We start from the raw sequence: 14,211 nt of genomic DNA on the forward strand, positions 1-14,211 counted from the left end.
GTCAGTTTTCTCATCTTTATTATTTATTTATTTATTTGGCTGCATCAGGTCTTAGTTGCAACATGCAGGATTTTCGCTGCGGCATACGGGATCTTTCATTGCAGCGCATGGGCTTCTCTCTAGTTGTGTCACACAGGCTTAGTTGCCCCGCAGCATGTGGGATCTTAGTTCCCCGACCAGGGATCGAACCCGCGTCCCCTGCATTGGAAGGCGGATTCTTAACCACTGGACCACGAGGGAAGTCCCGACAACTGTATTCTTGAAAGAGGAGTAAGAGTTTACCAAGCATGGAAGAAGGAGGTATTTTTGGCAGAGGCTTCCAAAGAGCACTGAACATAACTGAGGTATCTTCTTGGCCACAGTCCCAGATGACTCTTTGAGGCTTTAGGTTCCAGACTCTGCAACCTGGGGCCCCACCCAAACAGCTGATATCCAAATCCCCTTGATTGGGTACTCAATCATCCTCAGATCAGAGCCTTGAAAATTAATCCATCCAAAAAGATTTTATTATGACTTTAAAACATGACCTCCTAAAAAGCACTGAACTCTCCAAAGCATGTTTATTCATTCAACAAATATTTATTACTACCCACTGGGGTAGCCAGAAACTATTATACCCTCACAACCATGTGAATGGCACACACTAGAGTTGTGCAATGTACAACCAACCCAATAACCATGGCAGGCCTGGGTTGGTACCAACTACTGCCCTAGATGCTGGAGCTGTAACAATGGGCAAAGACAAAGTCCCTGCAATACAGAATCTATGATCTAGTGGCGAGACAGTAATATCAATGCAGGTGATAAGGGCTACCTACAATAAGGGCTATATACATGAGAGAGGCACTAAGGCTGGACTTGTGGTGTCAGGAAAGGATTCTTAAAGCAGGTAGCTTTTAAGTAAAACCTGACAGATGACTAGGAGTTAGAGAGAACACAGTATGGGGAGGGGAAGACCCAGAGAGAGAATTTCAAGGCAGAGTATAAGCAGCAGGGTGGCAAGAGATGAGCTTACAGAAACAGGCAAAAAGTTTAGGAAGGGCTTAATTATTCAGTACTTATGATATGCCGGACACTGTGCAATGAGGTGGAGATATAACAGGGGACAAGGCCAACAAAATTCTGCTTATGGAGCTTATAGTCTAGTAGGAGGAGGGAATCATTAATGGAGGAGTGAATAGTCACAAAATAAATATGAAATTACAAATTGTGATGAATGATAAAAAGCGCTATGGCAATACAATCAGTGGATCTATTTTAGATTGGAATATCAGGAAAGGCCTCTAAAAAAAAATGACATGTGAACTGAAACCAGATTTCAGAGGAAAATAGTAATAGTGGTTATCCCCAGGGAGAAGTGGCTAGACGGCAGGAGAGAGAGACTTACTGTTGACTTTATACTCTTGTATCTTTTAAAACTTGTTCCATGTACATGCATTATCTACTCAAATAAATAAATTAAATAAATTGAGACCTGAAAGGCAGATAGGAGTTTATTAGGTAAAAAGATAGAGAATGAATGTTCCAGGCAGAGGGAATAGCGTGTGCAAGGGCCCCCGAGGGGGACACAGATTGGCACATTCAAGGAACAAAAAGACTGTCCATGTGGCTGAAGCAAAGTGAGAGGGGCTGAGTGCACCAGAGATTAGGGCAGTGGATTGGAACCCACCACTCTGAGCCATGTTAAGGGTTTGGATTTCATGCTGAACAGCGGAGAAATTACATGTCTAATGTGTTTTTTTTTAATTATTATTATTTTTTTTGGTACGCGGGCCTCCCACTGCCGTGGCCCCTCCCGTTGCGGAGCACAGGCTCCGGACGCGCAGGCTCAGCGGCCATGGCTCACGGGCCCAGCCGCTCCGCGGCATGTGGGATCCTCCCAGACCGGGGCACGAACCCGTATCCCCTGCATCGGCAGGCGGACTCTCAACCACTGCGCCACCAGGGAAGCCCCTCTAATGTGTTTTTAAAAGATCACTTTGGTTGTTGTGGGTGGAAGGTGGTGGGAGGGGGAGTGTGGATGGAAGTTCAAGCAAAGATTCAAGTAGTATCCTTGGCTGAGTTGTTGTTGTTAGTCTTCCTGTATCCACACCCCCCTCTCTATTCCATCCTCTAAAGCTGACAACTTAATCCTTCTAAAACACAAATCTAATCATGTTATTCTCTTTCATTAATTCAACCATTTATTCACTGCACACACACAATTTTTAAAAAGGACTTACTCTGTGCCAGGCACTGTATCAGGCACTACAGTAACACCAATAAATGAGACAAGGAAGGTCCTTCCTATATTTCAGAATGTTTGATGATTTTCCACTGCCTGAAGTTCATACTCCTTAGGCAAGCATTTAAGAGTCTCAATTTTATAATCTAGTTCCAACCACTTCACGTCCTCACTCTCCATCCTCCAGGCTTTTAAAACCTTGCTTCTCAGCCACAGAGCTACACTTGCCATTCTGTATAAACCATGCAGTTCTCATGCCTCTGTGTGGTGCTGGGCTGTCCCCCATGCTGGGACTGGACCTCTCTGACAGGTGATATCCTTCACAGCCTCCATGGCCAGCTTAAATGTCATCTCTGTGCTGCCCTAAACATACAAACATCATCAAGAGTTTACAGTTGCAGCTCTCCCATGCCTCCATTATATAGTAAAATATTTTGTGTAAATTAAAAAACAACAACAACCCAGGCACTCGTCACCATCTTTAAGTACACAGAAATTCAATCACCCACCAGTGGTTTCAAGTAGCAGAACCAAAAGTGATCTTTGAGATGATGACACATCTTAGGTGAAAATGCCACAAATGCTTGCCTCAGCCTCTAATCTACTGGAATTCCTTGGCAAGGAGGCATTTTCAAATTTAGTTTGGGGCAATTTCTATAATTAGAGCAGTTGGTTAATTAAGAAGCTGGTTCAAATTACTGTTAAATTAACCCTTTTCTCTCTTAAATGAAAGGTTTTTGGTCAAATTACCAGTAGTTAAACTGCTTAATTAGCCAGTTGTTTTAATTATAAAATTTACAAGTTTGAAAGCCTCTAATTTCCATTAAGTTCAACTGAATTTTTTCCCCTGCTTGTGTCATTAAGCTGGTTTCCTGCTGTCATATTAACATTGCAGCCTCCTGAGAGAAAAAGCAACTCTTTTCGTTGAAGAAGATACAAAACCCCATGATTTCAAAAGGAGGCTTTGACAATCTTTCAGTTAGTACAATTATAGAATGTAATCATGTATTGACTTCTCCCACAACACATCCCTTCCCTTTATATATGCCAGAGCCAACTGTCCTTCAATGTCCTTGTTTACTAAACTGGGAACTAAAGCCATCAATCCAGGATGGGGATAAACAACTTCATTTTAATTATTTCTCCTTCAAAATTGGAACAAGCATTTTGGCAGGGCTATGCAGGAGGGAAAGAGGAAAAAGCTGGGGTAACCCCAGCCAAGAGTCTAATTACAGGACATTTTCTCCGTCCAATACACATCCCTGAAGGGCAGATACACCCCAGCACGTGGCAAATGGTATGTGCTCAGTAAGCGTTGGGGTGTTTTTGTTTGCTTGTTTTGTTTTGAAATTCTAGAGATATTTTACCAAGACAATCTGCAATGATTTGGCTCTGGCGGCTACCCACTTTTTTCAAAATCTCTTTTCAAACTTCTTTCAGTTTTTCTAATTACACTGAACTATTTGGACTTGAATGTACCATTTTTAAAAAATAAATTTATTTAATTAATTTATTTATTTTTGGCTGTGTTGGGTTTGCATTGCTGCGTGTGGGCTTTCTCTAGTTGCGGCAAGCGGGAGCTACTCTTCGTTTTGTGATGTGTGGGCTTCATTGCGGTGGCTTCTTTTGTTACGGAGCACGAGCTCTAGGCACGCGGGCTTCAACAGTTGTAGCATGCAGGCTCAGTAGTTGTGGCGCACGGGCTTAGGTGCTCTGTGGCATGTGGGATCTTCCCGGACCAGGGCTCGAACCGTGTCCCCTGCATTGGCAGGCGGATTCTTAACCACTGAGCCACCAGGGAAGTCCCGAATGTACCATGTTTTGATGACTCCACCTTTTTGCTCATGCTATAATAAGAAGAGTCTGAGTTCCCTTCATTTAACCTCTTTAGACCTCTTTATATATTTACTTCTACCTCTCAATGTACGTTTAAATCAGTAAGAAAAAGACGGTGACTACAATGAGGCCCATCCCTTAGAGAGAGCAGCTGGGATGGTACCCAGGGCCCACAGAGAGTATGATGTGTAAAGGTAGGAACAGGACACTGCTTCCTACTCTTCTTTTCCGAACACCATTATAATTCAATTTTGAAATTTCTGACTTTAAAGAAATCTCAAAGATGCATGAAAAATGCTAACAAAGCTGTGTCCTTTCAAAGAGAATTACCTTGGCATGCTGATATTGGTGAGTTACCCTGGGCCTTGGAGCCTTCTAGGCACTGAGATTCCACAATTGAAATGGGCAAAGGAACGGATAAATGGCCAGTAAATGTATGAAAATATGTTCAACCAACTAGTAATCAAAGACATGCAAATTACAAATACAAGGGATGGCATTTTTTAACTTATTAATATCAGCAAATATTAAAAAAATAACAATGTTGATGAGTGTATAAAAAGGGATTCTCAAATACCAAAAAAACTATAAAATGGTACAATGTTTCCGAAGAGCAATTTGGCAATACACATCAATAGCTTTAAAAATGTGCATTTTGGGACTTCCCTGGTGGCACAGTGGTTAAGAATCCGCCTGCCAATGCAGGGGACATGGGTTTGATCCCTGGTCCGGGAAGATCCCACATGCTGCGGAGCAACTAAGCCCGCACGCTGCAACTACTGAGCTCACGTGCCACAACTACTGAGCCTGTGTGCTGCAACTACTGAAGCTTGCATGCCTAGAGCCCGTGCTCGGCAACAAGAGAAGCCACGACAATCAGAAGCTCGTGCACCGCAACGAAGAGTAGCCCCCGCTCGCCACAACTAGAGAAAGCCTGCGTGCAGCGACAAAGACCCAGTGCAGCCAAAAAAAAAAAATTAAAATGTGCATTTCCTTTGACCCAACAATTAAACTTTTAGAAATATATCCTATGTAAATAATCACAAAAGGGAAGAAATACTAATGTACAAGGATGTTTATCGTAGTGTTGTTTACATTGCAAAATTTTGGAGACAACTTAAATTTCTCCAAATAGGAAGCTGTTTGAGTAAATTGTTACTGTCCCTACCTCTCTTTTCAAAAGGATCTTTTATTCAATTGGATTTTTTTCAACAGCATTTAACATGCCCCATTTAATCCAGTTTCAAAAGCAAAATAAAACAAAAAACTACCTCAGAATCAGATACTAAGATATACCTCAAAACTACAGTAACCAGTAGTATTAAAACAGCTTGGTACTGGTATCAAATATACAGACAGATCTATAAAACAATACTAAGTTACAATACAGTAGTTCTAGATCCATATGGAAACTTATTATATGATAAGGTGACATTCTCAAATCTATGGGGAAAAGATGGATGTTTCAATAAATGTTAAAACAACTGGCCATGGGACTTCCCTGGCGGTACAGTGGTTAAGAATCCACCTGCTAATCCAGGGGACATGGGTTTGAGCCCTGATTGGGGAAGATGCCACATGCCGCAGAGCACCTAAGCCCATGTGCCACAGCTACTGAGCCTGCGCTCTAGAGCCCATGAGCCACAACTACTGAGCCCACATGCCACAACTACTGAAGCCTGCGTGCCTAGTGCCCGTGCTCTGCAACAAAGAGAAGCCACAGCAATGAGAAGCCCACGCACCGCAACGAAGGGTAGCCCCCACACGCCGCAACTAGAGAAAGCCCACGCACAGCAACAAAGACCCAACGCAGCCAAAAATAAATTAATTAATTAAATAAAATTTAAAAAGAACTTCCATTTAAAAAAGGAACTATATAAAAAGTTCTTACAAATCAAAAATGAAAAAGCAAACAATTCAAAAGAAAAATGGGCAAAAAATATATGCAGGCAGTTTACAAGAAAAGAAATACAAATGGCCAAAAAAATATGAAAAGATGACAAACTTTCTCAAGAAATGCAAATTAAAATGAGACATAATTTTCACCAGCAAAAAAGTCAGATGTTTTGTAAAATCCAGTTTTGGCAGGAAAATAGAAATGTAAATTAATACAACTTCTCTGAAGGGCAATCTGACAATACTTACCAAAATTTTCAACTGACAACCCATTGACTCAGCAATTTCAATTCTAGGAATTTAACTTACAAATGTATAGAACAAGTTTATAAAGATGTATAGAAACAGTTGTTGCAGCATTTTTTGAAATAACAAAAACTAAAAACAAGCTAAATGTCCAGCATTATAACATATATGTTCATATATGCATAAAACTTTCCTGAAAAATATACAAGAAACTGCTATTGATGCATAACACTGAGGAGTGAGACTAGGTGGGAAATAGAAAAAATTCAACCTTTCATCATACACCCTTTTGTCAATTTATATTTATTTTTACCATTTGCATGCTTTTATAATTTTTAACGGTTGATAATTTTAATATATTTTTAAAACCTTCCTTGGAATACATACCAGTTCAAAATGAACTTTTTCTCTGGTTATGGGATAAGGGATGATACCAAGAGTAGGGAATAAATGGGTCTTGAACATAATCCTTATTTTTTAATATACAAGAAAAAAAATGAAAGTCTAACAAAATGTTAATAATTGCCAAATCTGGGTTTATTTGACATATCATCCTTTTCACTTTTTTATAACTTTTTATATCTTTCAAAATTAAAGGTATAATTAAGAGAAAAATAACCATCAAAAAAAATCTTTCCTTAATCCCACATCCCTCTCCAGCTCCTGCCAATTCTCTCTCCTCCCATTCAAAGACAAACTTCTTAAACGTTCTGTCTGTAATAGCTTTCTCTAACTCCTGAACTCCCATTCACCTGTCAATGCAGTTGATTTCCACAACAGACCTCACCACACCTACACAGATACTACTCTCCCTAAGGTCACCTCTGTTGTCGAAACCAAGGAACGTCGTTAGTTCATGTCTTTTGCGATCCCCTCTCAGCAGCACACAGCTGAAACTGTAACGTGGTTAACCACTCTTTCCTTCCTGAAACACTCTCCTTTTGGCTGCCATGAAACTATACTAACCTGGTTTTCTCCTACCACGTTGGCCTCCCTTTTCAAGCTCATTAGCCATATCTTGCACCCTCTACCCAATTTTTTAATGTTGGAGTTCCTCAGGGCCTGATCCTTGGGCCTCTTCTCTACTTGTTCTCCTCAGGTAGTCTCATTCATTCCCAAGACTTCAATTAAAATCAACAATATGATGACTTCCAAATTCACAGTTTCAACCCAGACCTATATTTTGAGCTCAAGATCAGTGTCTCCAATGGACTACTTAGTATATCTTCCTCACAAGCACTCCAACTCAACATGTTCAAAACCAGACTCAGATTCTTACCCTACAAGTTGTTCCATTTAAGGCAGTATATTCAAAATAATTATGTAGATATTTATTTATTATAGTAGAAACATGTTCACCATAGATTAAGTAGAAAAAAAGATTATGAAGCATTATATATAATTTGTTCCCATTACTGCAAGACAAAAAAATACACACACACACACACACGCATGCACACGCACACACAGAAAGAGAGAAAGAAATGCCTAGAAAAAGACCTGGTAGGATATACACCAGAATGTTAAGCAATAATCTCTGGATGGTAGGATTACAAGTGATTTTTATTTTCTTCAGCTCCTTCAGATTCTTCGTGTGTGTATTGTGTGTGTGTGTGTGTTTATTTTCCATATTCTCTAAAATGGCTGCTTTTCACTTTTATGATCAGATTTTCTTAGTTTTTTTTTTTTTCCTCTCCTGATACGATGCAATATGAAGTTCAGAGCATCAGTTATTAAGTTTTCTTGCTAAAATTGTGTAACTTGAATCTAGAAAAGCTTTTAGATGTAACTTCTAGTTTGTAGGAAAGGAACAGAAGGACATATCATAAAATACTGCACAGAAATAATCAAATTAAAAAGGGAGGAAATTTTATAAGTCAAATGGTCCAGCCTAATCAAAAAGCAACTGTTGTAGAAATAAAATAGTGAAAGATCTGTTCTGCATTAAAGGTGACATCATAGCAAAACGCAAAGCATGAACCATCATTGGCTCTTGGTTATAAACAACCTCATAAAAGACTTTTGCGGGACAAGTAGGGAAATGGATAGAGTATTAGATGACATGGGGGCATTATTATTAATTTTCTTCAGGGAGATAATGCTATTGTGGTTCTTTAATAGAATGTAGAGAATATCCTTGTTTCTAGAAATGCATGCTTAAGTATTCAGGGGTGAAGTATCATAACATCTGATCAAGAAAGCTAACATGGGTGCGCGCGACCTCGGGCCGCCGTGCCTGGGCCCTAACTCGCTCCCCGTCCTCCCTGCTCCCCAGGCCAGTCGGCCACAGCCATGGCGCCCAGCCGTAATGATATGATCCTGAAGCCCCACTTCCACAAGAACTGGCAGCGGCACGTGGCCACGTGGTTCAACCATCCGGCACGCAAGATCCACAGGAAGACCTCAGTCCCCAAGAAGGGAGACAGCTCTGCTGCAAAGCTCAAATTGGCCACCCAGCTGACCGGACCAGTCATGCCCATATGGAACATCTACAAGAAGGAGAAGGCCAGAGTTATCAGAGAGGAGGAGAAGAACTTCAAGGCCTTCGCCAGTCTCTGCATGGCCCACGCCAATGCCCAGCTCTTTGGCATCTGGGCAAAAAGGGCCAAGGAAGCTGCAGAACAGGATGTTGAAAAGAAAAAATAAAGTGCTGTTGGCAACTTGTTATTAAAAAAAAAAAAAAAGAGGGGCTGCCCTGGTGGTGCAGCGGTTGAGAGTCTGCCTGCCGATGCAGGGGACACGGGTTCGTGCCCCGGTCCGGGAAGATCCCACATGCCGCAGAGCGGCTGGGCCCGTGAGCCATGGCCGCTGAGCCTGCGCGTACCACAAAAAAAAAAAAAAAAAAAAAAGAAAGCTAACATGACAAAATGTTAACAACAGTTGAATCTAAGTAATGGGTATAGAAGTGTTCATTATATTATTCTTTTGGGAAAAAAATATTTCTTATAACACTGTAAGGTTCCAAATGGCGAGGATTATATCATCTTAATTTTGTTCCCCCAGCACCTAAAACACAACCTGGTCCAATAAATGTTTGTTGATAGAATGAATAAATAAAAAGAAGCACATATTTTGAGAAGCTGGGCTTTAGGCCTGGTAGAAGTGGTGATTCTCTACACATTGCCACCATCTTCTGAAATAATTAATGGATGTAAAACTTCTTATGCACTGCATGGCACATACTAGGCATTCAGTAAATGTTAGTTCCCTTCCTTGCTCCCATTCCTTTATTTCTGATACTTTTTTTTTTTTTTTTGGCCACACCACGTGGCTTACAGGATCTTAGTTCCCCGACCAGGGATCGAACCCGTGCCCCCTACAGTGGAAATGTGGAGTCCTAACCACTGGACCACCAGGGAATTCCCTGTTTCTGATACTCTTCAGTCAAAAAACAGATGTCATTACTATCCAATGGCTGCTTTGAAATTTGTCATATAATAGACAAAGTAAAATTGGCAAATAATAGTGTTGAAACAGATTGAAATTCATTGAGTTGACCAGATTGAATGAACATTCATTTTGGATAAAATACTGAAAGAAAAGCCTTAGCCTGGTAGATAGTGGACATGAAAGACAGGTCTGAAATAGTAGCAAGAATAATAATAATACTAACTTTTTAAAAAAAATATTTATTTATTTGGTTGTGTTGGGTCTTAGTTGTGGCATGCGGGATCATTTTTTAGTTGTGGCAATGTGGGATCTAGTTACCTGACCAGGGATCGAACGTGGGCCCGCTGCATTGGGAGTGCGGAGTCTTAGCCGCTGGACCATCAGGGAAGTCCCAATACTAACTTTTTTTGAGCACTTTATATGTTTTATCTTACTGAATCTTCAAATAATTCACTGTAGTTTGTACTATAATTCTCCTCATTTTTTAAAGTGAGGAAACCAAGCTATGGAGAGGTACTTCAAAGTCACAGAATAGTATGTGGTAGAGTTGGAATCCAAACTTACTACCGAACTCTTGCTCTTAAACCACTACTTTATGTTCTTGCCCTTTGTCCTGTTCCATGTGAGGGGTAGGATTTGGTCCCAGGCACTCTTCTCAAATATATGTTAGGCATCTTTTTAGACAAAATTATTATAGAGTAAGAGGGTCACTTAAAGCAGGAAGACTACATCAGGAAATAACTGTTTACCTGCAGAACAGATGGGATTCTCTCCTGAGGTTCTGAACCTAAAAAGAGGAAGAAAGTATGTTGAATACAATTAGATACCCACATCTATTTGCAAAGCTACCAAAACTTGTATGCTCCTCATTAAGGATATATCAATGCTACATATTTCCTTATTTCCTCCTTCTCTTCTTTCCGTAAACGTTATTAAGTACTTACTATGGGTCAATCTGTTAGGTCCTGAGGATGCAAAAGTAAGTAAAATGTCTCTATCTATGGTCTAGTTGGGAGGGTATGTAAACAGATGCGAGCCACAGTACAGTGCTTATCCAGAACAAAATCATGTACAAGATTTGGTGTAATACAAAGGAAAGCATGCTCATGAGGGGTGAAACTATTTGAAATGAGGTTTTCAAAATTAAGAACTATTCTCGGGCTTCCCTCGTGGCTCAGTGGTTGAGGGTCCGCCTACAGATGCAGGGGACACGGGTTCGTGCCCCGGTCCGGGAAGATCCCACATGCCACGGAGCGGCTGGGCCCGTGAGCCATGGCCGCTGAGCCTGCACGTCCAGAGCCTGTGCTCTGCAACGGGAGAGGCCACAACAGTGAGAGGCCCGCGCGCCGCCAAAAAAAAAAAAAAATTAAGAACTATTCTCGATTATTTAGCCCCACAGGAAAAGCATTCTAGGCAGAGGTATGAAAATAGTATATCTGGGGAACAGCAAGCAGGTGGATGTGAGTGGCACTTAAGCAGCAGGGAAGGGGGCAGGGTAAAAGAGGTAATCAGGGGTCAGGTTATGAAAACCTCAAACACTGTGCTAAGGAGTTTTGTCTTTACTCTGTGTGGGCAGTGGGAAGCTCCTGGCAGTTTAATCACAAAAGTGATATGATCAAGTTTAAGTTTTAGAAAGTTAACCCTGGCAATAGGTGAGCAATGAATAGGAAGACGTGAAACTGAGGGAAGAGGACCAGTGAAGTCGTTCTTGCAATAGCCTTGCATTATTCTAACATATTTCAAAAGCAAGGCTGACAGGATTTATTTAAGAATTAGATGTACAGTGAGAGAAACAACAGTGTCAAGGATGATTCCAAGTATTTTGTCCTGAGCAACTAGATGAATGGAGTTGTCATTTACTGAGAATGGGGAAGGAGTAAGTTTGCAGGGGAGTTAATGCTTGAGATGCTTAGTAAACATGTAAGTGGAGATGATGAAAGAAGAATGCTGTGTGAACCACCTAGTGGAATGCAAATATTAGCTATATTTTTACTGTTATTAATATCCTTACCTCAAGAGGGAAAAGGCTTGCTTAAAAATGGTGTCATTCCTCAGACACAGCGCCTACAGCAAAATAGCCATGTTAGAACAATTGTAAGCATTCACAGATCTCCAAGTACCTCTCACAAAGAGGTTAGAAACCCACAGTACACAAAACAAAATGGAACCAAAGTCTCTTGTCTAGCAAAGAAACTGCCCTACAGTTAATACCAAACATGCAGGTAAACCAAGGCCATCTTCTTTCTTATTCTACCCACTACAGAAAATGCTCGAAAAACAGAAGCCCAACCCCCCCGCACTACTTGGGTTGCTTTTTTTTCACCCTATTTCCCCTTTCTAATTTGATTTATATTTTCTTTTTTTTAATACTTATTTATTTTATTTATTTATTCATTTTCTTGGCTGCGTCAAGTCTTAGTTACAGCATGTGGGATCTTTCGTTGCAGCATGCGGACTTCTCTCTAGTTGTGGCGTGCAGGTTTTCTCTCTCTAGTTGTGGCACACAGGCTCCAGGGTGCATGGGCTCTGTAGTTTGTGGCACGTGAGCTCAGTAGTTGTGGCGCATGGGCTTAGTTGCCCCACAGCATGTGGGATCTTAGTTCGCCGACCAGGGATCGAACCTGCGTCCCCTACATTGGAAGGCGGATTCTTTACCACTGGACAACAGGGAAGTCCTTAATTTATATTTTCTAATATCAATCAACAACTATTATGTATGTGTCAAGCACAGTCGCCATGCAAGGGACTTTCTGAACTCTTCCCTAATTCTCAAAACACTGCAAGGCAATTTTACAGGTGAGGCAACTAAGGCCCATAGAATTTATATGCCAAGAAATTATAGCTAATAAGTGGCTAAGAGGACTGTTTTACTCCAAAGACTATGCCTCTATTACACCACACTCTCTTAATAATAATAATAATAATAATAATAATAATAATAATATATCAACATGAACAAAACAATAACGAGAGGAGGCAGTTGCAGTGGCAGCTTCCCCCACTCCCCACAATCTTACCCCCAACAACCCAGTTATTTTAATCTCACTCTGCCCTGCTGGCACCTACTCAAAAGATCACTGCTATAGGTTTACTAAGGGAGTGCTTAACATAGAGGAGTTCTTTTTATAAAGTAACTAGATAATAAATAATAAATGCCCTTAAGGTCCCATAACACAAAGAGAAAATCCTGTCCACTATTGAGGAACAATTTCAGTTCCTTCAACATTTATGTCTTAAAAGCCTATTATGTGTAAAAGCCTTCAGAAACAAAGGGAAGTCTGAGAAACTGTCATAGACAAGAGGAACCTAAGCAGACATGATGACTAAATGTAATATAATATACTGGATGGGATCCTACCTAGAACAGAAAAAGCACACTGGATTTTAAAAAATGAAAGAAATATGAATAAAGTATGGACTTAATAATAATATATCAATATCAGTTTATTAATTATGAAAAATGTACCATACTAATGTAAGATAATAACAGGGAAAACTGGATATGAAGTATATGGGAATTCTTTGTACTATCTTTGCAACTTTTCTGTAATTCTAAAACTGTTCTAAATTTTATTTTTTTAAAGCCTATTATGGGGACTTCCCTGGTGGTCCAGTGGGTAGGACTCTGCGCTCCCAGTGCAGGGGGCCTGGGTTCGATCCTTGGCTGGGGAACTAGATCCTGCACGCATGCCGCATCTAACAGTTCGCATGCCGCAACTAAGAGTCCACATACCACAACTAGGAAGGCTGCATGCCACAACTAAGAGCCCTCATGCTGCAACTAAGACCCGGCGCAGCCCAAATAAGTAAATAAATAAATAAATATTTTTTTTAATTAAGGAAAAAAAGCCTGGAATTCCCTGGTGGCGCAGTGGTTAAGAATCCGCCTGCCAATGCAGGGGACACGGGTTCAATCCCAGGTCCAGGAAGATCCCACATGCCACGGAGCAACTAAGCCTGTGTGCCACAACTAGCGAGCCTGCACTCTACAGTCTGCGAACTACAACCACTAAGCCCACACACCACAACTACTGAAGCCCGCATGCTCTACAGCCCATGCGCTGCAACTACTGAGCCCATGTGCTTAGAGCTTGTGCTCCACAACAAGAGAAGTCACCACAACGAGAAGCCCACGCACCGCAACGAAGAGTAGCCCCTGCTCGCCACAACTAGAGAAAGCCCACACGCAGCAACAAAGACCCAACGAGGCCAAAAATAAATAAAGTTTCTAAAAATAAAAATAGATTTTTTAAAAAGCCTATTATGTGTCAACTAGTGTGCTGAATATGAAAGGGACTGTAAAAACAAAATATAACAACATGAATGAACTTGGAAACATTATGCTAAATAAAAGAAGACAGTCACAAAGGGCCAATATTGTATGACTCCATTTATATGAAATAGCCAGAATAGGAAAATCTATAGAGAAAGAAAGACTAGTGGTTGCCTAGGGCTGGGGGGGTCTGGGGAGCTGGGGATAACAACTAAGGGATATGGGGTTTTTTCTGGGGCGATGAAAATGTTCTAAAATTGATTGTAGTGATGGTTGCACAACTCTATAGATATTAAAAGCCATTGAATTGTATACTTTAAATGGACAAATTATATGGTATATGACT

General features: G+C 40.8%; 2 protein-coding genes across 3 annotated transcripts in view; one reads left to right on the forward strand and one right to left on the reverse strand.

Moving 5' to 3' along the window:
• The window catches only part of MRPL48 (mitochondrial ribosomal protein L48), a 49,732-nt gene that overhangs the window by 27,697 nt on the left and 7,824 nt on the right, over positions 1-14,211 (reverse strand). For both annotated transcript variants that reach the window (XM_079708731.1, XM_079708730.1), the window contains exon 2: positions 10,342-10,379. In XM_079708731.1, coding sequence (XP_079564857.1) covers positions 10,342-10,379 — 38 coding nt within the window. The remainder of the gene's footprint in view (positions 1-10,341; positions 10,380-14,211) is intronic.
• LOC307056183 (large ribosomal subunit protein eL13-like) lies at positions 8,495-8,860 on the forward strand (the record flags this gene model as incomplete). Its single annotated transcript, XM_079708732.1, has 1 exon — positions 8,495-8,860. One exon carries the CDS (start codon positions 8,495-8,497, stop codon positions 8,846-8,848), a length of 354 nt encoding a protein of 117 aa, XP_079564858.1. The 3' UTR covers positions 8,849-8,860.

The sequence above is a fragment of the Hyperoodon ampullatus genome, assembly GCF_949752795.1.
Source record: "Hyperoodon ampullatus genome assembly, chromosome: 7".
Taxonomy (NCBI): domain Eukaryota; kingdom Metazoa; phylum Chordata; class Mammalia; order Artiodactyla; family Ziphiidae; genus Hyperoodon; species Hyperoodon ampullatus.